Here is a 23,743-nt window from a genome sequence, read left to right on the forward strand (position 1 = left end):
AGGACACTCATGATACACCCCAGAGACGCAATGAAGCTTAACAATAAGGAAGGCCCAAGCTAGAATGCTTATGTCTCACTTAGAAGGAGGAAAAAAATAGTCATAGGAGGCAGAGACTTTTTGGGGGGTGGGGCATATGGTAAAAGGGAGACATGGTAGGACGGGCTTGAGAGTAATAAAACAATAAACCAGAGTGAGATTGTTAAAAAGCAAATTTAATGAAAGTTATTAAATTTTAAATAAAAGTTTAATAAATTTTAAATAAAAGTTATTAAATTAAAAACCTAGTGCAGTGGAAACTCCTTGGAATCAATAAGGGTGACCCTAGTAAAGATTCCCCATAATAGGGTATATGGAGCCTGAACCAGACATCTTCTGTAACTAGCAAGGCTTCCAATGGATTTGGACACCAACTCTGCCACAAAACCTTTGACCTGCATTTGTCTTTCCTACAAGATGTGCTTTGGTATATATATATACATATATATATATGTATACATATATATATATATATATATATATATATATATATATATATATCTTCATAAAGTTTCTTTCTCATTGTCCCTTTGCCTCTTTATCTTTGTTTTCTACAAAATTATTGCCTATTTTTATTCACCATAAAGATACAAAATAGGTAAATTTTAAATATTTCTATGTTCTTTATTATAATTTGGGTATAGTCAGAACTATACCTTAATGTCAATTTTAAATATCCAGTTTTAAAGTTGCCAACATTGCCTATTATGCTTTTTAATCTTTCTATTAATGCCATCTGAAGACTAATTAACTTCAAAAGCATTTCCTATAGAAATGTCAAATATAAGAAAATTAGAACAACTCTGAAGACTCTCACATAGTTCCCACGTGTGCAGGCAGTAGATGGTTCCATCACTGAGTGAGAGCCTCCTCAAAAATCACCAGCTTCCTTCAGTGGTGAAGGGTGTTATAGCACAAAACAAGGTGTAGTGTTGCCTGTCAAGGCTGACTGGAGAGAGAGAAGAAAGAAACATGTGAGACAATGCTGGTGGCGTATTAGAAAGCAAACAAAAGCAAACTGGATGTCTCCAAGTAATTCCTACAATCTCAATGTCATTTCACTGCCCTCCTTACGACGCACCAGCTTCTTAGAAAACAAGGAAGCTAAGAAATCAAAGCAGTGTTTGTAGCTCTACTTCTGCATTATGCTGTGTTAACTGAGCCCAGCCCAGTGTTCACCAACTAGAAAACGTGGCTGGGAAGTCTGAGCAGGATGTGAAGGGAGGGCAAAGGCAGATGGGTGCTCTAACTGAGGATATTGGAGCGGAGAGTATTCCATTAGGAATAAGATACAGCTGTGCCTGCTGCGGACCTCAGGGGTCATGTCTGCATTAAGGTTCCACAGCAATTCTTTAAGATAAAGTGCCTAATATACACTCTAAGCACCTATGTTAGGCTCTCATTGAAGTTCCCACCCATTATAGTCATTTTGTCTTCTCAGAGCAAATGAGAAAGTGGATCGGGCCAATGCACACATAAACCAACCCCTTAAAATAAAGAATTTAAACTGGAAAGGGCAATAACCAGAGTCCACGGGACATCAGCCTATCAAAACGGTCATAGGGATGAAGGAATCAAAGCTGGCACCTCCCAGGCAAATACAGTTGTTCTATCACTTAACGCCACAGGACTTGAAGGGATGTCACACAATGTCTCACCTCCATTCTACTTCCTTCTCAAAGACCCTGGGAACTGCTGTGTTATAGCAGCTAGCCTAACATCCAGGCTCTTCAATTGGCAATCCTGAATCCTTTCTAGTATTCATAATGATAGCTTATTTTTCATAATAACTGGTATATACTAATTCTAAGTAGTTTATAAGAACTACTTCACTTAATCATACAACAACCCCACGCACTGCTGTTGCAGTGGTCAGGTTTAGAATCTGAAATTCAGTGTGGCTAACCAACTTGCTCAACCCCAAAGCCTACAAATACACGGCCTTCCAGGCTGGGCAAGGTGGCACACACACCTTAAATCCCAGCACTCTGGAGGCAGAGGCAGGTGGACCTCTGTAATTGAGGCCAGGTTGGTCTACAGATCGAATTCCAGGACAGCCAGGATTGCATAGTGAGATCCTGTCTCTAAACAAACAAACTCCGGCCTTCCTAGATTCAACTCCTAGCTTTTCTAATTGTAAAAATAAACATGTTCATTTTCTGACAAAAGCCTCCTGACTCCTTCACCCCAGGAAACACTTGTAGACAAGATTGGCCCCTGATAATCCCCCTCCTTCTCCTTCTTTAACAGTAAATTACAACTTCTGGTCGGTGTCCATGTCGCAGTATAAGAAATTTCTTCTTTTTGTTAATCTCTCTACAGATGGGAAAAGAGAGAAGAGCAGCTTATTCATCCTTGTTCTTTCCAAAATGCCTGAATCTCGAAATGCTTTAAGCAATTAAATACGGTTTGGGAGTTGCGTTCCCTCCCGTTCTCCCGTTTCAATTCCTTCGGTTGTATGTAAAAAATAAAATTAAGTAAAGTATATGTCGTCATTAAATAACAGGAGGGAAGTTGCCATAATTGTGAGAAGACTCTCTGCCAGCTCTGATAATTACCGTATTGTCAGCTGAACCCCATGCCCGAAACAGAATGTGCACTAAACCACAGGCTAATCTCATCATGTTCCTCGCCATTATGAAAACTCTCACTGTTAATAACCCACCAGCCAGTGCTGCCTGCAAATACCCGATTTTGGGTTTCTGATGCAAGTAAAGTGATTCTTTGGGGGTAGAAACCAATAAATAACTTGATGCTCTGTTTTGTTTGTCTTTTTTTTTAATCTCTGCTCTACAGAACCTGAAGCGCGTGGCTGAGACCTGGATGGATGAATTCGCTGAGTACATTTACCAGCGGCGGCCAGAATACAGGCATCTCTCCACCGGAGACATCTCTGCCCAGAAGGAGTTGCGGAAGCGACTCAAGTGCAAAGACTTCAAATGGTTCATGGCTGCGGTGGCCTGGGACGTGCCTAAGTACTACCCTCCGGTGGAGCCCCTGCCTGCTGCGTGGGGTGAGGTGAGGAGACCTACCCTACCTGTGGGATCCTGTCCATCTCCCACAGCGTCTGAGGTGTGGAGGGACAACTAAACCCTTCCCTCCTCCTCACAGCTTGAGAAGTGGGAGAGACTGCCAAAGTTCCTTTTTATCTCCATCCGCCCAGCAGGTTAATTTAAAACATCCCTGAGAAGGGAGTGCCTAACTTCCTTTCAGAAAGTGCTAGCGTCGATATCCCATCCAAGAGTTATTGACTATTGCTGGTGCTTCATATGGATTTTTTTAAATATGCCTCAAAAATAATTTAACATGAGATGTGCAGAAGAGCCACGGGAACTCATAGAGAATGAACTAAGCATGATCAGGTATCTGATAGAATACAACTTGTCATAGGATATGAGAATGCCCCTCACCGACATCAGCCTTATTGCTTCTTATATATGCAAGGGCAAAGCAATGGTGGGCGAGGCTAATTTCCTACCCAGGGTGTACCTTACTCCATCAGGACGGAAGGCAAGGCATCTGGGAACCACACTGGTTCCTTAAATGAGCACTAACCTTCCTCCTGCTCAACACTCTGACCTGATTTTACTTCATGATCTCAAGTGGAAAGATCCGGATAGCCTCAGGCCCCAGATTTAAAACATCCATCTTTGGGAATAAAATGGATTATTCCACCACTCTGTTCATTCAATACTATTGCTGTAGCTTTTTCCCTCTAGAAAAGAGTGCATAAAAGCAAAGACTGAATCCAATGGGGTGATTTAGCCTAGCAATTAAGCTTGCCTTTAGAAGAGGATACCAAGGGCAAATGCTGCACTGCATCGAAGCCTTTTCATTATTTTTCCTTGGTTTTGTAGTCTGCTTAAGATCTCATTACCTAGTTACTATGGTCACCCAGCTCTGAAAAACAGCTGCTTAATCCAAGGGAAATGATGAGTTGCTGGCCATGGGGCTCAGTTGGCAGAGTACTTGTCTAGAATACACAAAAGCCTGCTTCCATCCCCAGCATAGCATAAACAAGGTATGGTGCCCCATGCCTACAATCTCATCACTTGGGAGGAAGAGGCAGGAGAATCAGAAGTTCAACGTCCTCCTCACATACCTGTGAGTCTCTGTCTCAAACATGAATAAGACAGAGAGGTTGTTTTCTGACTGTACCTTGTATATTAGCCAATTTCTTTAAAAGGATGAAGAATGACAAAGTCTGCAGAACATATCTGTGAGATCATTCACATTTTTCACATTTGTATGATTTTTTCTTTCGGGGGGGCTTTTTGTTTGTTTTCATGTAGGTTATTTAGGGAGATCGCCTTGTTTGTTTTTTAAGAGAGGATCTCTTATATGTAGCTTAGGCTGACTGCCAACTCATGATCCTGCTACCTGATACAGGCGTGGATTACTATGTCTGGGTTGGGAGTTATTTTAAAATGAGCTTCTTATTTTAGAATAATTGTGATTATATACACATTGTGATTATAATATAGATATCCTATACCCAACTATTTGTATTAATGGCATTTGATACCACATTTACTGGTATCAACTAAACAAACTAATTGATCCTTATTAGGACAATGACACTCATTAAACTAAAGTTTATTTAGATTTAACCAGATTTTTTATGAAAGTCTCCTTCTTTTCCAGGATCCAGTCAAGTATCTAAGGGGGCTTTATAACATCCTACAAGCTTTAAAGTGATTGTTAAGACAGACTTAGCTCCTAAGGAAGGCAGTAGGTAAGCCTCTGTTTAGTGAACAGAGAAAAGGGAAATACAGACACTAGTTTTTTTATAGAAGGGAACCACAAACCAACAACACCATGAATACAAGACCCTTTATGGGAGTCCTGGGCCAAGAAGAGAACTCATGATCTCACTCAGTGATACTCAGTCATTTGTCACCTGCTTCTATACAACATCCTGGTTCTGTGTACACAACTATTAGACAATCTAGATTCCGGTCATTGGGACTCAGCTTGTAAACATATGTTACAGACCTTAAATGGTTCTCAGCTGTCTCCTAGCTCATTCTCTGGTTCTTTCTACCCTGAAGACTTTTTTTTTTTTAACACAGACCACTTAAGATAGGAAATTAGGCCATGCTCCAATTCTCCAATTCAAAATATTTTGTAGGCCTCTATGTCCATGTCTCTGTTTCTCTCTCTCTCTCTCTCTCTCTCTCTCTCTCTCTCTCTCTCTCTCTCTCTCTCTCTCCGTGTGTGTGTGTGTGTGTGTGTGTGCGCACTCGTTCAGTGCAAGAAAATGAGTGCAGGTGCCCACAGAGGTCAGGAGTGTCCAATGCCCCCAAAGCTGTAGTTGGGTAGTTAGAGCCATCTAACATGGGGATGGGAAATGAAAGACTCCGAATAACTTAATCCCTCCTGCATAACCTCCAACTTCACCTCATACTAGCCCTAGTGTATTCTCCTCTAAACACAGTGACCTCACCAGTTTTCCAGCTTACCAAACACAATTCTATTTCATGGCCTTTACACTGCAGCTCCCAGCACTCGGACTCTTCCTGACACTGAAGGTCTATAGTTCCTTCCGTCAGCTTCTTTGGGACCTAACTCAAAAGAACAAGCAGCTCAGTGAAACTTTCCCTGGCCCACCTACTTCAAATTTGGAACATAGAGACTCCCTTTCAGCCCCCATTACTTCTCTAGCATCCATCACTGTATCAAACTACATCGTGTATTTGTTGCGTTTTGTTGTGTTTGTTGTTGTTGCTTTCCAGACTCTTCCTAAGAGTCTCTCACTTAAAAAGCAGAAGAGACAGAAGTCACAGCTACTGCAGACCATTGTTCCACAATGGCAATAATTGGATGAGGTGAAGCAATGGGGCCCAGGGAGACTGAATCGCAGTTTGAGCCATATGATAAGTCCCATTAGTGCTATTCAAATAGAAGCAACAGACTTTCTCCAGGATGCTGTGTCATACAGGATGAGAATAGGTTTAAAGTGGAAAACCATTCTTAAACCATTGACATATGGAAGTGTCTCTTTTGTGTCAGGATGGGAAATTTTAAAAAAAAATGAACTTCCTATCATTTTCTCCTTTTCCCTTCCTCTCTTTAGAATTCATGCATTTGCTTAAGTCACTTATAGTACTCCTTTATAATCCAAAAAGAGAAGGTTTTAAGAATCCCCTAAACCATATGTAAGACAGAATAAAAGACATAAAATAGACAATAGGTATCATTTCCAAACAGTGCTGTGGATTCTTTTTAAAAGTGTCTGCTTACTGCCCTCAATGTGCCAATCTTGCCATGCCCATTGTCATCTTGCAACTGTGTACAAAAACATTCTTTTAAATCTTTATTTTCAAAAATTCATCTCAATTCAAAACCACATTGACTGTTTATTCCCCAGGATGAATACCACCCTGAACTGTAGAATGTTTATAAAGTCAACTCCCTAAATAGACCCTTCTCCTCTGTGCTGCTTCAGGATGCTACTCTTGACTCCTAACCTGTTTGCTTCCTCTCCCTGCTAACATTCTCCAAGTAACCAGGATCCTTCAAATCCCCCTGCATTAGCTTCCGGAGAAGGCAGTCCAACATGAGAGATGCTTCAACTAAAAGGCCGGAGTGATGTTGCCTCTTTCAAGCAAATTCTATATTGTGCTGTTGATGTGAGATACATGGGAAAAGTCTAGGCTTTTTCTGCACAAGGAACAACCCCCTAGCATCGTTTTGGGCTTAGTCAGGCCAGCTCTCCAGAGTTCCCCTACCACCTTTTATAACTGGGAAAGCTGCAAAATGAGACCATCCCTCTGTCCCCTTGACAGCTTCTCATTCTGTCACTCACCCACTGTGGATCATCATGCTAGATCTTTAAATGAAGCATTCATCCCAAGATAATCTGTCATTCTGAATGTATTAGATTTGAATAACCTATCATTTGTTTCCTAACAATGCTAGCACAGTATGCTAACCTAACTCTGTGGAACTCAACCCAGTAAAGAAAAATGTAAGGATAAATAGAAAACTGAGTTTCTACGAGTTTTTCTCAGCTGTTATAATGGGTTAAGACACTCTAGGGTGTCTGACAGTGTGATTTTGATTGCATAATCCCAGATGAGCAAGCTGCATGGCTTAGTATCCAAATGGTAGCAAGTTATCTCAAGTCACAGTGAAGTGTGAGGTGTTTCAGGCCTAATTGATTCCTCCTCCTCCTCCTCCTCCTCCTCCTGCTCCTCCTCCTCTTCCTCCTCCTCCTCCTCTTCTTCTTCTTCTTCTTCTTCTTCTTCTTCTTCTTCTTCTTCTTCTTCTCCTTCTCCTTCTCCTTCTCCTTCTCCTTCTCCTTCTCCTTCTCCTTCTCCTTCTTCTTGTTACACATGACATATATAAACATGTCCATCAAAATTTTCATCTTTTCTTACCCTGAAAATGTAACCCAGTTGATACAGTGTTCGCCTACATGCATGACTCCATGACATCAGCCCACAGTACCAAGGAAATGGACTGTGTTGGTGTATACCTCAATATCTCAGAACTCGGGAAGTAATGTCAGTAGGATCGAAAATCTGAGGTCATATTAGACTACACAGAAAGTTCAAAGCTGGCTTGGCATACATGAGATCCAGTCCTAGAAGAAAGGAAAGAAAGAAAGAGAGAGAGAGAGAGAGAGAGAGAGAGGAACTTATGTGTAAAGGAAGGAAGTAACTTATGTCTAAAGGAAATGCCAACTTAGAAAATAAAGATTTATTTTAAGTTTACACAGTCACAAAATTAACAGTGGATGTGCCAAGACTGGTACATTAAGAATAGGAAGCAGAGAGAAAAAGCACATGCATTTTATTCATTGTGAAAATATACATATTTGTATTTGACATATGTTTTTACACTAAATTTATGTTTTCTGGCTCGTGAAATTTAACATATAGTTACAACTTCTTCACTTTAGTTTTTATTTTTGTGAACATTTCATTTTTACTTTAATTATATAGATGTATGGCATATTAAGTGAAGAGTGATACTGGAAATTAAATGTTTCTACAATAAGCTTACTTTAAAATAGAGTAAGATTTCTGTTCATATGAAAAGGAGACTTGCTTACTTCTTCTCATCATGGAGCTCAGACAGAACATTCAGGGTAGCAAGTGCACGAGCAAAACTAAACGTGAATGCCATACAATGAATCCACAATACATTATGGAAGGTGAGTTTTAGTCATGTCAGTTCAAGATAACAACAGACTCTTGGTGGTCCAGTAGAGATTCCAAGTTGCTATTAAAATAAACAAGCTGATTACTATGAAATCAACATGTATAACCAGACACCCGCTTTAAAAAGAACATCAGGTACTTCGCAGATAGTTTTAAAAGGCAATCAAATACAAAAAATTAACAGTGAAACTAAAAAATATCCTCACAGGTCCAAGTTGAAGACTGTAGCATGTAGTTTTAAATAACAATCCACGCTAAATTCGGCTAATTGCCGGCAACAGTCTCTGTTCCTAGCCCGGTTGCATAGTCCAAGACCGAGACCAAGTGTTTCTCCTAGCCAACCCTTCTCCCACAAATGCTGGCTCTACCTCTACCTCTTCAGAGCTCCGAGATCGCTCTCTCAGACCTGACATGCGGGTGCGCTCCTCTGCGGTTACCTCTCCCCTGGTTCTTGGTCCTTTGTCCAATCTTCCCGCTCCAAAGCCTGGCCGAATTCCGCCCCAGCTACATTCTTTCCCTTCTGCCCACCTGAATCTCTGCGAATGGAAAATACCAGACAATCTTAGTTTAAAATCAACAGATGACACAACTACTGGGCGTGGAATCTATCATCCTAAACTCATCAACTATTCTATGTTGGAAATCTTCCGGTGCTGGAGGTCTCCACCAGGTCTAATAGTTCCTAGTCTACATCTTGCTACCTCAGTGTAAAAAATAAAATAAAAAAATAAAAAATAAACCTGTTTCTTCTGCCCCCTGTCTCCTCTTCCTCTCTCAGACCCAGAAGGCCCGCCTCCTCCTTTTTGTCCAGCGATTGGCTTCTTGTCTTTATTAGCTGATCAATTAATAAGGGGAAAATTCCTCTACAGAAGATCAGGACTGTAGGAATATAAGTCCTACTGACCAGCCTTGGCTAACAAGGACCTCAGAAACACTGCAGGCGGCCTTGGGATGTTTGTTGTTGATGTTGTTGTTGTTGTATGATTTTTGTTGTTGTTTGTTTTGTGGCAGAGACACATCCTATCCCCTAATCTAAGCACCAAAAGAGAATTTTCTGTGAGTTAGATCCACAGTGAAGTACTGGAGATCTAAAGAGACAAACAAATGCTGCCAAAAAGTCAGAATCTGAGCAGGAAATCAGTCGTACAGACTCATTCACATATTTAAAAGGAATAGGACAGATATTTCCAAGGCTAGAAGATACACAGAGGCAGGAAGTTTTTGTGTCTAATACTGAGCCTGGAGAGACAAGGATATGACTCATGAAAGATAGTATTATTTAACACTTCACAAGAAAGAGAGACAGATAGACAGAGACAGAAAGAGACAGAGAGAAACACTCCACATGAACTTTCCCCTAATTGTCCAATAAACTATCTCATTTATAATTAGAAAATAAAAAGAGATTGTGATAAAACCCCATACTGAGGTACAACAAGGATAAAGAGAAAAATGAGACAAATCCCACAAAAATGTGCAGTGAAAATATACATACGTACCTACACGAAGAAAACCACAATTAAGGGCAAATGTCAAAATGAGCTGAAGAATCTTTAAATCAATCAAAGCTTGGAAAAAAACATACCAGTCAGGATTAGAATAGTTCGCAGAGGAGACGGCTAGAATACAAAACACAGCTTTATGAACAAAAAGCTGAGAAAACTCAGGGATAGTTTGAGAAAGTACAAAATGCATCTCAGAAATGAAGCTTAAATGAGAAGAATCAAAGGAGCCAAAATTCACAGCAGTGAAAATTGAGGCAGGAAGGGAAAGGAATGCAAACAAGGAAATGAAGAGGAAAGAAAGAATTCATCAAAAGATTTTTGACAGCAGAGCAGGCTTGACCTGAAATCCTCAAAGAAAAAATTCCTTCCCAAAATGAAAGACAGAGAATATTTAAAACTATAACTCAAGGAAATGTTAGAATGAAAGATTTGAATCAGCCTGCTTGGGAAACTCAGGAGCCATCCACAGGAAATGTTTCCACATACAGTGATTGTATTTTTAAGATAAGGAAAAAATGTGCACATCAAAGTAAAAAAGAATAAATGAGATTTTGAAGCAGGATGCTTTTTTAACTGGAAGGCAGTGGAACAGCATTGTAAAGATTCTTTTAAAAAAATTAAAATACCAGCCAAAGATTTTATTATCCTTTGAGCATCAAGGCTGTCGAAAAACAATTTATGAACATCTAATAGCTGAAGGGTGTGTTTTAAAGATTTATCTTTAGTTTTACTTACATGCTCACGCTTGTCTATGTCACGTGTGCTCGAGTATCTGTGGAGGTCAGAGACAACATCAGAGCCCCTGGAGTTATTGATTGTGAATTGCCCTGCACAGATGCTGAGAACGAACCTCAGGTCCTCTGGAGAAGTAGCTAGTGTCCGTACCCCACTGAGCCATTTCTCCAGCCCAGATTGCTTTTACCAAGCCTCTCTGAGAAACTTGCTAGAAGATATATAATATATAATATATATTATATATACAATAATCAGTATAATAAATATATTCAATATATATGTATAATATAGAATATATCACATGTGATATAATATGATACATTATTATATGTGCTAATGTAATATGATACACTATAATAATCAATATATAATAAACAAGTGTATTGGAACTGAGATCAAACATATAAACAAATCTACTCTGGGAAAAATGATCCAGTTAAATAGCACTGTAAAGCAAATCTAACTCCCTGTTTTATATGAGACACAATGAAATCAAAGTGTAGAGAAAGGGTTAAAGAGTAAAGAAGAAACAGAAATATATCAGACGAGTTCAAATAACAAGAAGTGGCATTTGAGGATTTGGCATGCAACAAGAATTGGGGCGCAGGATGAAATGGTTTTTAAATGTTAAACAATTACATTATAATTCCAAAAGCTATAAACTATTGAAAAATAATCTCCACGAGATGACTAGATTAATGCAGATTACTCCAGAAATTACTAAATAGTCAGAGTCACAGGCAGAATCACACTAAGAAGGCACCTTATTACAAAGTTTTAGTCCAAAATTGGACAAAATAATAGTGTTTATAAAATTTAAACCATTAATAAATATTGTAGTCCTAATTCACAAATTTATTTCTGGAAAATTGAATTCATCTTATTTTCAAATGCATTAACTTGAAAGCCTGCTGATGTTAAACAGAAATGAGATTTTGTGGTTGAGGTGTGTGTGTGTGTGTGTGTGTGTGTGTGTGTGTGTGTAGATCACAGGAAGACTTAGAGGAGTTCTCTCCTACCATGGGAGATGGTAAACTCTAAGTAAACTCTGGAGATTAACTCAGAGGGGTAGGTGTCTTAGTCACAGTTCTCTTGCTGTGAAGAGACACCTTAACCACTGCACCTTTTGTGAAGGAAAACATTTAACTGGGGCCTTGCTTAAAGTTTCAGGGGCTTCTGGCCATCACAGCAGGGACCATCACAGCAGGGAGCATGGTACCAAGAAGTAGCTGAGGCCTACTTCCTGATCTTCAGGCGCGGGGGGGGGGGGGGGGGCGGGGGGGGGGGGGGGGGGGGGGGGAAAACAGACAGACACACAGACACATAGACAGACACACAGACAGACTAGACCTAGCATGGGCTTTTAAAACCACAAAGCACTCCCCGAGGGGCACACTTCCAACAAGGCCACACCTCCTAATCCTTTCAAACTCTCCCATTCCCTGGTTAATAAAGCCTATGAGCCTGTGGAGACCATTCCTGCTCAGCTCCCTGCACACACACACACACACACACACACACACACACAGTCAGTCTCAGGAACAGGACCTTTACTTGCTAAGCTAGTTGTCTGCATACCCGTTCTCTCTTCAAAAAATGCTAATAGTCTCTATGCCATGTCCGCACACTCGATCAGCTACTACAGACTTACAATAGAATTCTTCACTAAATCAATAAAGCAAAGATACACGGAGACATAGCTGAAGTCAGTTGCAAAGCCAGGAGACTACAAGGCTAGCTAAAGAGAGTGGACATTAAAGCCTGGTGTGTTCAAAGGGCATGGAAAGGGAAAACAAATGGATCACAATGGTTACAAATGAGACAATGCAAACCTCATAAGGAATGGCTCAGGTTGTTATAATGCATTTACACATTGTTGTGGTTTGAAGAAAAGTGGCTCTCTTGGGCTCAAAGGGAGTGATGCTATTTGGAAGTGTGGCCTACTGTTTGAAGGAGGTCCTGCTGGAGGAAGTGTGTCTCTAGGGGGTGGACTTTGAAGTTTCAAATGCTCAAACCAACCCCACTGGGTCTCTTCCTTCTGCCTCTGATCTGGATGTAGAGATGGCCTTCTAAGTTCGTTGATCATACAGGCTAAGTATGTTTAGTTGTACGTACCTGTAATCCCAACACTTGGGAAATTAAAGCAGGTTGCTCAGAAATTCAACACTGTCGTCACTTACGAAATGAGTTCAAAGCCAGGCTAAGCTACATGAGACCATGTCTCAAAAAAAGAAAAGAAAAACTCATAATAGAGTTTTTTGTTAATGTGCTGCCTTTTAAGACATGTGGCAATTATAGTGGAAAAGCAAGGGTAAGTGTGCTTTGGAGAGAGTCAAACATCAGCATTTTCTTATTACTTATCCCCTAGAGCTAAATTCATTAAAGTATATTAAACCATATCATCTTACCCTATGGTATTAGAACGAGATAACGCCTGAATAATGTAACATTTTGCTCCAAATTTATACTTGGGATATTTATTAGATATTACTCATATAGAATAACATGAAACAGGATGTTATAGAACATGAAATCAAATGGATTTTGCGCCTTTGTGTGTGTTCAAGCATTACTTATTTGCTGGTAAAAAAAATACTTTTGAAATAATTCTATGACTAGTAAGATGTATAGAGTAATTGATATCTTCGAAATGCTTGCTGTAATTAGTTAACTCCTCCAAATACATGTAGAAACATATAGCCTGATTAAACAGCACTTTTAACACAGTATTAAAGCCACATCAGTATAAAGAAAGTGCATGAAACAGAACCACTGTGGACACACATGTTGGGGAGATTCACATCAGCACTGCAGAAGTTACACTGTAGCAATCTGAACTAATAGCACCAATCCCAGAGGATGAGTATTGAGCACCTCTGAGACAGTGTTTGCTCCTGGGCAACATAAAAAGTAGTGATCTGAACCCAGGAGCTCTATATCCACTATTGGATGAGTGTAATGATCTCTGATGGGTCCATGTCTCCAAGCGATGGCATGGCAGCATTAGATAGCATGATAGCATTAGAATCCACTATTCTTCAATAATCCCAGCCTATCCAGTGAAAAGCAAACTCACAATTCATGCCCTTTTGCCAATAAGCTACTTGATATAATTGTATTGCAATAAGCAAATAGAATGCCATAATTACAGTAACTTGCCAATTAAAATTTAAGTTTAGTAAAGGGCTATGTATCCATTAGTTTCCCTCATTTCTTTGTTCTGCAAACATGGCTTGAGCTCACTCTGTCACTTGCAAAGCCTAACATGCACTGTGTGGCAAACTTTGGGACAAATAGGATGTGGGTGGTCTCAGTTCCTCACAGGCTAACATGTCTCTTTACCGATATTGAATTGCCAGGCACTCTGGTTATTCACATTCTAGCTTCTGCAATTGCTAAACATATTAGAATAACACAAGATACTTTAACCTCTCCCTTGTTTCTCAGTGGTCCATATTGTAGGGCTAGTTGAGAATTAGCTGTTGTAACTAAAGGAAGCTTTTAACTCTGGCACATAGCAGGCTATCAACAAAGCACCGTATGGTTTGTGGTCCTGATAACAATGGTGGTAGAACCAACATAGGCAACAATCTGCACATCCAAGGAAATGACTGATAGTAACTAGGGACCTGTTTGTACGAGCCTCTATAGGGTCAAGGAAGTGTGAGATTGCCTAAAGATCTTCATATGCTATGCTTATTGATTGTGAAAATTTGAACTTCCTTGTATATTTAAGTGAAAATGAGCAAGAATTCCCTCCTGAAGAAAACTGGATTCCTCTTCCTTAAAATGGACAGTTTTGCAAAGAACATTCTGAATGGAAGTTTCACTAAGAGGAATTTCTTTCAAGTCTCTATTCTCTCTCCCTCTCTCTCTCCCTCTCCTTCCCTCCCTCCTTCCCTCTCTCCCTCCCTCCTCCTCCTCCTCCTCCTCCTCCTTCTTCTTCCTCTCTCTCTCTCTCTCTCTCTCTCTCTCTCTCTCTCTCTCTCTCTCTCATACATCTTGCAAAGAAACTTCTTCCTTCTTCTTCCTTCTTTGACATGCCCCTTCTCTTCAGACCCTGCAGCATGAAGTGGTTTCTTCTCCCCCATGAATTCATCAAAAGTAAAAGCCACTCCCTATTGCCACCAAATGTGCACCACGTGATCTTCTTGTATTGTGGTAAAGAAACTAAATTTGGTAAAATAAAGGATTTCAACAGCAGTAGACCCAGCTGTGTTACTGTGAGTGAGAAGATGAGGGTGGAGAGGCCAAGTGTTAACCCATCTGACACCTCAGTCAAACTGAGCAAAGCTAAGCAACACAACTCTCCAATGCTTCATTTTCTTCTTCCTTTATCCCTCTTCCCCACTTGAAGAGCAAGATTGCCTGTGAAATTAAGAAGCTTACTGGCTTTGTATTTCTCAGCTCATTTGAGTATTCCCCTGGCTCCAGGAACCTCTGAACTTGCTTACAAATTGCTAATGATGTAAACTGGGAAGCTCAAATGCGGCCACCTCAGTGGTGTGTGTTTCCATGGAATCCTGAAACTTAGAGAAAGCAGAATTTAAAAAAAATGCTTACCACTTTTTGCTATAATCATTGCTTCTCTGTTAACCTCAGTCCTTTGGGGAATTTTCAAGAGTGCTCTCTCTCAAGGCAATTATGCATGACCTTGAAAGAACAAATACCATGATACGTGGTCACAGCTTTTTTCTGTATGTATAAAGTAAGGGCAGAGGTGGGGAGACACTGTGTTAGTGTAAGCTGTAATTGGTGCTAAACATAGCATGTTTACAATGAGTTATATCTTTCAATTTTCATTCCCCTGCAAAGAAATTTCTTCCTTCTTTGACATGCCCCTTTCCTCCAGACCGTGCATGGAGGTTTCCTCTCTCCCATGAATTCATTGAAAGCAAAAGTCACTCCCGACCACCACCAAATGTGTACTGCGTGATCTTCTTTGTATTGTGGTAAAATGCTAACACAAAAACTGCCTTTTCCCAGTGGGCTTGCGTGCGTTCACCATACTGAGCAACCATCAGTGAGTGCTGTCTATCTTACCAAGTGTTTCATCAGTGCACGCATTTGCCCATCTCTGGGCTTTTCTTTGTTGGAAGCCATTTACTTACTATTTCCAATTCACTGTTTATCATAGATATGTTTAACCTGTTTATAAGTGAGGCTGGATAGGTGGCTCACAGGCTAAGAGAACTTGCTGTTCTTATCAGTTCAGTTCCTAGGATCTGCATGGCGGCTAACAACCTCCTGTTACTATAGTCTCTTCTGGTCTCCCAGGCTTGTATGTGGTGCCCATAACATACATACATACATACATACATACATACATACATACATACATACAAACATACATACATATACATATATATTATATGTATATATATAGTGTGTGTATATACATATTATGCATCATATGTAAAATAAAATAGGGTGTATTCTTTATATATTCCTGATTTAATTTTAATTTGATAGCTCTTATGTGTCTAGAAATTGATTCATTTCTTCTGAATGTCATTGTAACTACACATTATGTATCTAATTATATTAATTAAGACCCTTCCCCCGGCTCTCTCTCTCTCTCTCTTTCTCTCTCTCCCTCTCTCTCTCTCTCTCTCTCTCTCTCTCTCTCTCTCTCTCTCTCGCTTGACTAATGGTGGCTTCTATCTTGTTTATATTTTCAAATAACCAACTCTTTGTTTCATTAATTCTTTCTGTTAGTCTCTTAGTTTTCATTTCTGCTTTATTCTTTCCCAAGATCTTGAGTTCTACCATTGAGCTATTTATCCGATATCTCCATAATTTTTTATGCAAGCGCTTATAGCTCTAAGTGTTCCTCTTGGATGCCCTTGCTGTTATCCCAAAGACACAGATAATCTGTGCTTTCATTTTCTAAAAATTTTGAGTTTTCCTTCCTGATTTCTTCAATGATCTACTTACTGACCGTTCAATAGGGACCATTCCAATCTCCTTGTGCTTACATGGTTTCTTTGTCCGGTGTTTCTACCATTTCTGTATATTTGGATCAGGCATCTTAGGAGTCATGGTCTTGTGAAGACAACATGTTGCCTGGCTTTTTTTGTTTATTGTGTTTCTCTGTTAGACCTGTGCATCTCGACTAATCCTACAGACACTTGATGCACCATGGTAGAGAGATGGGGAGGGTGCCCTCTCAGAGGCAAAGGGGATGGGATATAAGGGAGAAATTCTCCAAGGGGAGACCAGGAGTCAGGGGCAGCATTTGGAGTGTAAAAAAATAAAAAATAAATCTGTGTGCATCTGCTGTTTTCAATATCTCTTCTGGCTTTATTTGGTGATCTTCCTAGTAAGGAGCGCACTCTTGAGAGCTTAATCCTCAGCATCACTCAGAGAAGATTAAAGGAAAACTCACTTTCAGATGACGTTTCTCTTCCCCCACTGAGAAGCCACAGCTAGAGATAAGTGCTCCATGTTCTTTTTAGTCTTTTGTTTCTCTTCCCTTTCAGCTGGCCCATTGCCCTCATTCTGATCTCTAGGCCATTTCCATTCTTCATCTGGAAAAGAATTCAGTACCTGTTATCCTGTCTCCTATCTCTCACCACTTCACACAGAGGCAGCTTCGTGGTTCACCACTGTACCCCGAGAAGAGCTTTATTCTGTTTTTCTTAATAATCATCTTAGGGGTTATGGAACTGCACCTCACTGTGGTTCTTAATTTGCATTTCTTTAGTGGCTAATACATTACAGATGCTTGTGTGTGTGTGTGTGTGTGTGTGTGTGTGTGTGTGTCCGTCCAAAGTGTATCTTCTTTAGAGATATAATTAATCAAGTTTTGCCCTTTTTGAACTAGATTCATTGCTTTTTGTTTCAAGTTATGGGAATTCTTTACATATCTGGATATGAAATCTTTATCCCAAATGTTATTTATGTTATTTGCAAATATTTTTTTTAATCCAGGGGAGTTGTTCTTTCACTCTAATAATTGTCCATTTTTTTTTATTCCATGAAATTCGATTCAACTATTTTTTTCTTTATTACCTGTAATTTAGGTATCATATCAAGATGGGGGGTGGGGGGGGGAGAGAGAGAGAGAGAGAGAGAGAGAGAGAGAGAGAGAGAGATCTGCTAAAACCAATGTCCTAAAGGTTTACTCCTGTATATTTATTGTTAGAAAGGCCAATAGTTTTAGCTCTGATAGTTAGGCCTTTGGCTCATGTACATAATTTGAGGTAAGACCAAACATAGTTGGTTCACTTACAGATATTTATTTTCCTCAGAATCATTTGCTGAAAAGATTGGGTTTTTCTTGGCATCCTTGCCAAAACTATTTTGACCATCCATGCCAGGTTTTTTGCTGGGCCCTCCAGCCTGCCCCATTAATCTCTATGTATGTCTTTATATGCTGCTTTAATTACTATAGTAAGCTTCAGATCAGGAAGTGTGATGCCTTTTAACTTTGATTTTTTTTTTAAGTTTGCTTTGGATGTTCAGGATCCTCTGATACCCTCTATGAATTTAAGAACAGATTTTCTATTTCTAAAAATGAAAAATCATTGAGATTTTGATGGGCATTGCCTTAAATCTATATCTAACGGTGGACAATATTAACAATTTAAGATCAAGTCTCCCAACCCATGAACTGAAAGGATATGTCTATCAATATCTTCTTTAATTTCTTTCAAGCTGTTTTACAAGATTTTCATAAGGTTTTTCCCAGTCTTACTGCCTTTCTACCCAGGCAGATACCAAGTACCTCTGAACAAGCTCCCCAGCCTTTTAACCTATCCCTCTCCTGTCTCTACAGTTCCATTCCATAGTGCCTCTTCCCCTACAATAGAGCCAGTGAGGGAAAGCTGAGGGAGGCACTCTGCCCCGAAATGACGTTGACTTTTGTCATCCTTAGCCCTAGGCTTTGCTTTCCTCATAGAGCACAAATGTGCAAGAACCCATAGTGGGCTCTGGGAACAGGAGATGGGTCTTATGCATGCATGCGTGTATGCACGCACACACACAATTTAAAGGATGACTAGCAATGCACCATTTTTAATGACTGGATCATGTCTTTCTAAAATTCCCATACGGAAGCCCTTCAAATACATCCTACACCTGACTGTATTTGAAGACAAACTTCTTTGGGGAATAATTTAGAGCAGAAGGTGTCCTAATAGTATGGCTTTATTTTCAATAGGATTAGGTTCTCTTACGAAGGGGAACTAAGCAACCTACGTTCACAGAGAAGAGGCACATCCAAAAAGTAGTCATCTGTCAGTCACAGAGAAGCCCCAGACGACATTCCAGGTCTGGTGGACCACACCTACCATCCCAGCACTTGGGAGATGGAAGTAGAAGGAGGACAACTATAAATGCAAGCCAGAATAGGCTACACAGGGAGGCCCAGGACAGCAATGGCTACATAGCAAGACCCTCTCTCAAAATCACAAAGAATTGTAAAGAGAATGAAGGAGAAAGACTAGGGAAGGAACAGAAGAGAGAGTGGTTTTTGAGACACAGGCTCATGTAGCTCAAGCTAATCTCAAACTCTCTGTGCAGCCAAAGATGACTAAACTTCTCATTTTCCTTTCTCACCCTCCTGATGCTATGGTAGGTGTATGCTCTCACACTTGCTTTATATGATGCCAAGTAACAAACCTGGAGACTCAGAAATGCTGGAGAAGTACTCTACCAACTAAGGCATAGCCTCAGACCTGCTGTTCACTTTCTTGGAAACTTTTTTGGTTTGGTTGGTATTGTTTTAGCCTTGGTCTTCTTGTGTTCTACTTTGTTTTCAATGGGAAATAATTTTACTCTGTCTCCATGGAAAGGTAAGTCTTCTTTTGTTACTTCCCGTTCTCCAGCCAAATCTCAGCCAGCTCATTTTCAAAACCATCTGTTCATTAAGTTTGACATGACTAACCATATTGAAATAAATTTCAGAAGGAAAATAGATAAGATGTGTAAATTAGAGATAAATATTCGATTAATTCTCCGAATGCTGACTGGACCTAGTGAGTACTTTAGCTGTGTTATTATAACTGCTGCATAAATTGATGCCCTGAGGTCAAATTTCTGACATCACAGAAATAGCACATTTGCTTCTTAGGGAAACAAGATTCATTATCTGTATTCATCTTGTGTGAATTGCCCTTGATATAGCAAATAATGGTAGAATGCTAGTCACTGTGACTCAGAATAATCCCAGCCCTTCAGAACCCAACTCTTCTTGTTCCCCAAGTGTGTGACTTCAAAAAAGTAGAGGGTCAACATCCTTAACACTCTTCAGTCTAACGCTTTACGAAATAGAATGGCATAACTCGGCAAAGCAAGGTTCCCAGAGAACTATTGTGGAAGAGTCCTGTCGTGAAATACTTTATAAATGCTACATTACAGTTCTGTGTTGCAAGGCAATTTAACACGTGCCTGGTTTGGGTTTTGGGTTGGGTTTGGCTTGGTTTTTGAAGATCCAGGTCACCTCTTGAAGTATTGTGTGAATATAGCAATAATGGAATTTACAATAGGAAACTTAAACTGTGAATTATTTAAGCTGGGCAATACTTCTTACCCTTCTTAAAGAGCTGGCTATTAAATGAGCTGACTATTAAATTCAAGACCAGGTTCAAGAGACTCTGCTTCTCTGGAGAAGTTTAAAGGGTCACATATTTACCAAGTATCTTGGGAATTGGGTTGCCCTTCTACCCAAGGTTAAGGGACCACATACTTTCAGAACCAGCTCTATAATTTGACTGTAGATCTTCCTTAATGAACAGTCTTAAATCCTACACAAGAGCTTAACAAGTATGTATTAGATGGGTTTTAAACCTCCCCGCATTTTAACCAACTGACCTGAATTCAAGGGAAGAATCATAGAGACGGCTTGTGTGAATAGTTTTTCAAGTACTAAAAATTGCTTCATCTTCAAAGTCTATGGCTGTTGCCCTGAGCTGTGAGGATAATGCTTGAAGTGGCTTTTCATGATTTTACTAAAACTACAGAAAGTCCCATTTTCTGCCATTGTATAGTGGAGTCCAGCTCTTGGAAGGAGAGTTTGTAATTTACAAACTTACACTCCAGGAGAAAAATTCAAGAAATATTAAATGTTCACATGTCAGTTAAATAATCAGTTACTCTCCCAACATGTGGTTTAGTCAAAGGAGATGTTTCTGTGTCATTTTCTAAGGGACAATTCTGGAAACACTATAGGCAGCATCTCTGGCTTTCAGTCCATTGTGTGGTTTACATCCCTCAGTTTGGGGCTAGAAGAGGAAACACTATCTCTGCAGTACGTGAACCAACTTCTACATCACTGTTCCTTTGCTTAAGCCCTCCCTGCCTTAAAGTCCTGACACAGGCTCAGGAAGCAGTGCTAACATCTTTGGAAGTGTTCTGCCTATAACCTCCTTCTCTCTAGAGAAGACTGACAGACTTCAGGAGCTGTCTCCTAAACATTTCTTTCCTGACTTCTAGCTATTCTCACAGTCACGTTTTCTACAGAGCTTCCTACAATGTTTCTCTCAGACTTTCACTATAAATTTTCCCATCGGATCTCATTATTTCTCCTCTCTTTCCACTTTTAGAAATTGTGTTCACCCGAATTTTGTAAATTACAGGGGGAAGGGGAATTCCCGTAAGTTCATTCAACACCCTAACTTCTACTCACAGCTTTTACAAAACGTCTGCTTTTATGTTTTCCTGTACCTTCAAGAGACGTTTCTCAGACAAAGTAGCTATTGGACTATGCCTCTGTCCCAGTAGAGCACATGGGATACAATACACAAGAAAATACTTCCTTCCCTGACTTCATGAAACTACAACACCAAACCTTAAGAAGAAAATTCAAGCTAAAAAAAGAATTCTATTTCTAAGGATTCAAATTCTTATGCAAATTCTTCTACATTCTTGGTTTTACACAGAGTAAATCTAAACTGGCAAAGCTTTTTAAATCTTCAAGGGCAAGGGGAGAGGGAAGGAACAGCACGAGCAGAAGGGGAAGACACATGATGACTGAACACAAAGTGGGGTTTTTACAGTGAATTACATAGGTCAGGATAAGATCAATGCTACTCTGCCCTCTCCACCTTTCTTTTCAGGAAGGGCATTTTCTAAAAGCCAGGGTTCAAAATCAAGACTCTCGTGTAATGTTCAGAATAATAATTCTCTCTCTCCCTCCCTCCCTCCCTCCCTCTCCCTCTCTCCCTCCCTCCCTCTCCCTCTCTCCCTCCCTCCCTCTCCCTTCCTCCCTCCCTCTCCCTTTCTCCTTCCCTCTCCTCCTCATTCTCCCCTCCTCCTCCCCCTCTCTTTCCTCCCTCCTCTCTCTCCTCCTCCCCCTCCTCTCTTTCTGACCGTGGCTCTATTTCTCTCTCTCTCTCTGACTCATTTCTGTCTCTCTGTCTCTCTCCCTCCCTCTCCCTTCCCTCTATTCTCCCTTCCTTCCCTCCCTCCCTCCCTCATTTTTCCCTCCCCCTCTTGTTCTCTCTCAAAATACCTGTGGTTCTCCTCACTCAATTGCCACGTATGGAGATGTGCATGTGTAACCAAATATTCCCTGTGAGTTTTGGAGCTCGAGTGAACTAATTGTCGCCTCTCTATCCCTCAGAGACCCCCTAAGAGTCAGCGACTTATTTCTAACACTGCTTTTAGTTTCTCAGACTCTGATGCAAATACTGACAAAGTGCTTCTTTTATGAAACCCAAGGACTCGCAGCCTTTATTAATACCCATCTATTCTTTCAGGCTCAGTAAGCCATTTGCCACAATTTGTCAGTCCAAAAGTAGACAGTTCTAGTCCATGAGTTATAACCACTACCATCTGTGGTAGCAAGAGCACAGGCCTCGGAAACAAAGCCATGGATACAAGCCTTGCCTGTCACCCATTTGCTATATAATCTTGTGCAGATCACTTGCTTTCTCAGGGCTGCAGACGTGAAGGTGTAAGTGAACGAAGAAGATAGCATGGCAGGGAAATCCATCCAGTGAACTGACTGTAAAGGAATCCAGTTCAACATAAAATGGCGGGGGTGGGGAGGGAGCACAGGGGGAGGAAGGCTGTTATAGTTTATTTTCCTTTAGAATAGTTACTTATCTTAATCTCCAAAGAAGTTCCTTATTCATACAAATTTCCCTTTTCAGTTTTTATTTTGGGGGGGGTGGTTGAATTTTTTTTTTTTTTGACAAATGACCCATAATTTTAAAAGTCCCTATGTTGAGGTTATACACAATTTTCTGATAATACAACACTTAACTTTAAGTGGCAAGACCTGGTTTCAGTAAAAGTCTAGTTGGAGCAGAGTATGTATGAATCTGAACCCCCTGGCAATCTTTATGCCATGGACTCGTGTTTCTCTTGCATAATATAAGCCAGCCTTCTGAAATGAGCAGTTCTAGTAAGTCCCAGGGCAAGAGAGAGATGCCAAAGCAATTACATTTATAGTGAATTCAGAAGAAAACGTGTACAAGATAGGAAGAAAATCTCTGTGGGCATCATTTCAAGGAAAGGCAATAGTTGGTCTCTGCCAACAGCCGTTGGATGCCACCAGCATGGAGCAATTAGAGACAGGATGACTCTGCTGGAGCGGAAACGAAGCAGTGGCTGTGAGGCAAAGCTTTAAACAGCCAGGGGAGTCCAGTCAGGATACTTAATGCACTTTTGATACATTGTGCTTATAGACTGTTCGTAGTTTCTACAAGTAGTTCATTATTTTTCTGAGCCTCAAATCAATTGCGTCATGGTTTACATATAATTCCAGCCTCCAATCTCAGCATCCCAAAAATAGCTGTGTGGGCTTTTTACTTCGGTGTGGGCTTTGTATGTATCTGTCCCATCACGATCGAGCACCTAGAAAGAGAAGCTTCCAGTAGTTGACCATAACTTTTACCTCTCATTTTATTTCAATCCACCTGGCAGTCTGTCTGTTCTCTCCAGTCATGTCATGGGAACTGTCCCATGAAAAGTCACTTATGACTTCTGAACACACTTCCGCCATCTTTCCAGTCTGTATCCTATACATTTGAACAGTACTGACCTTCCCTCGTCTTCCTCAAGGTCTTCTCCCTGCCCTTTTCTGATTCCTGTCTCACTTCCCCTGCCTTCTTCCTCTGCCCTCTTCTAAAAGAAGTCATTCCCAGCACTCCATCTGCGGTCCCCTGTGCTTCACACTCTTTGCTTGAATGACGCGGCATCCTGTTCTTACTTGTATGCAGCTGTATCTTTGGTTCTCTGGTCAGGAAACAGGAATGCCGGTATTTTGAGTAAGAAAATTTTATTATTTAAAAATGCACTGTGTGTGTGTGTGTGTGTGTGTGTGTGTGTGTGTGTGTGTGTGTGTGT

The 23,743-nt window shown here is 40.3% G+C and overlaps 1 protein-coding gene across 2 annotated transcripts in view; it reads left to right on the plus strand.

Moving 5' to 3' along the window:
• Galntl6 (polypeptide N-acetylgalactosaminyltransferase like 6) overlaps positions 1-23,743 on the plus strand; it is a 984,872-nt gene that overhangs the window by 925,400 nt on the left and 35,729 nt on the right. For both annotated transcript variants that reach the window (XM_028757776.1, XM_028757777.1), the window contains one exon: positions 2,836-3,057. In XM_028757776.1, the coding sequence (XP_028613609.1) occupies positions 2,836-3,057 (222 nt within the window). The remainder of the gene's footprint in view (positions 1-2,835; positions 3,058-23,743) is intronic.

The sequence above is a fragment of the Grammomys surdaster genome, unplaced genomic scaffold (genome assembly GCF_004785775.1).
Source record: "Grammomys surdaster isolate TR1022 unplaced genomic scaffold, NIH_TR_1.0 126182, whole genome shotgun sequence".
NCBI classification, from domain to species: Eukaryota; Metazoa; Chordata; class Mammalia; order Rodentia; family Muridae; genus Grammomys; species Grammomys surdaster.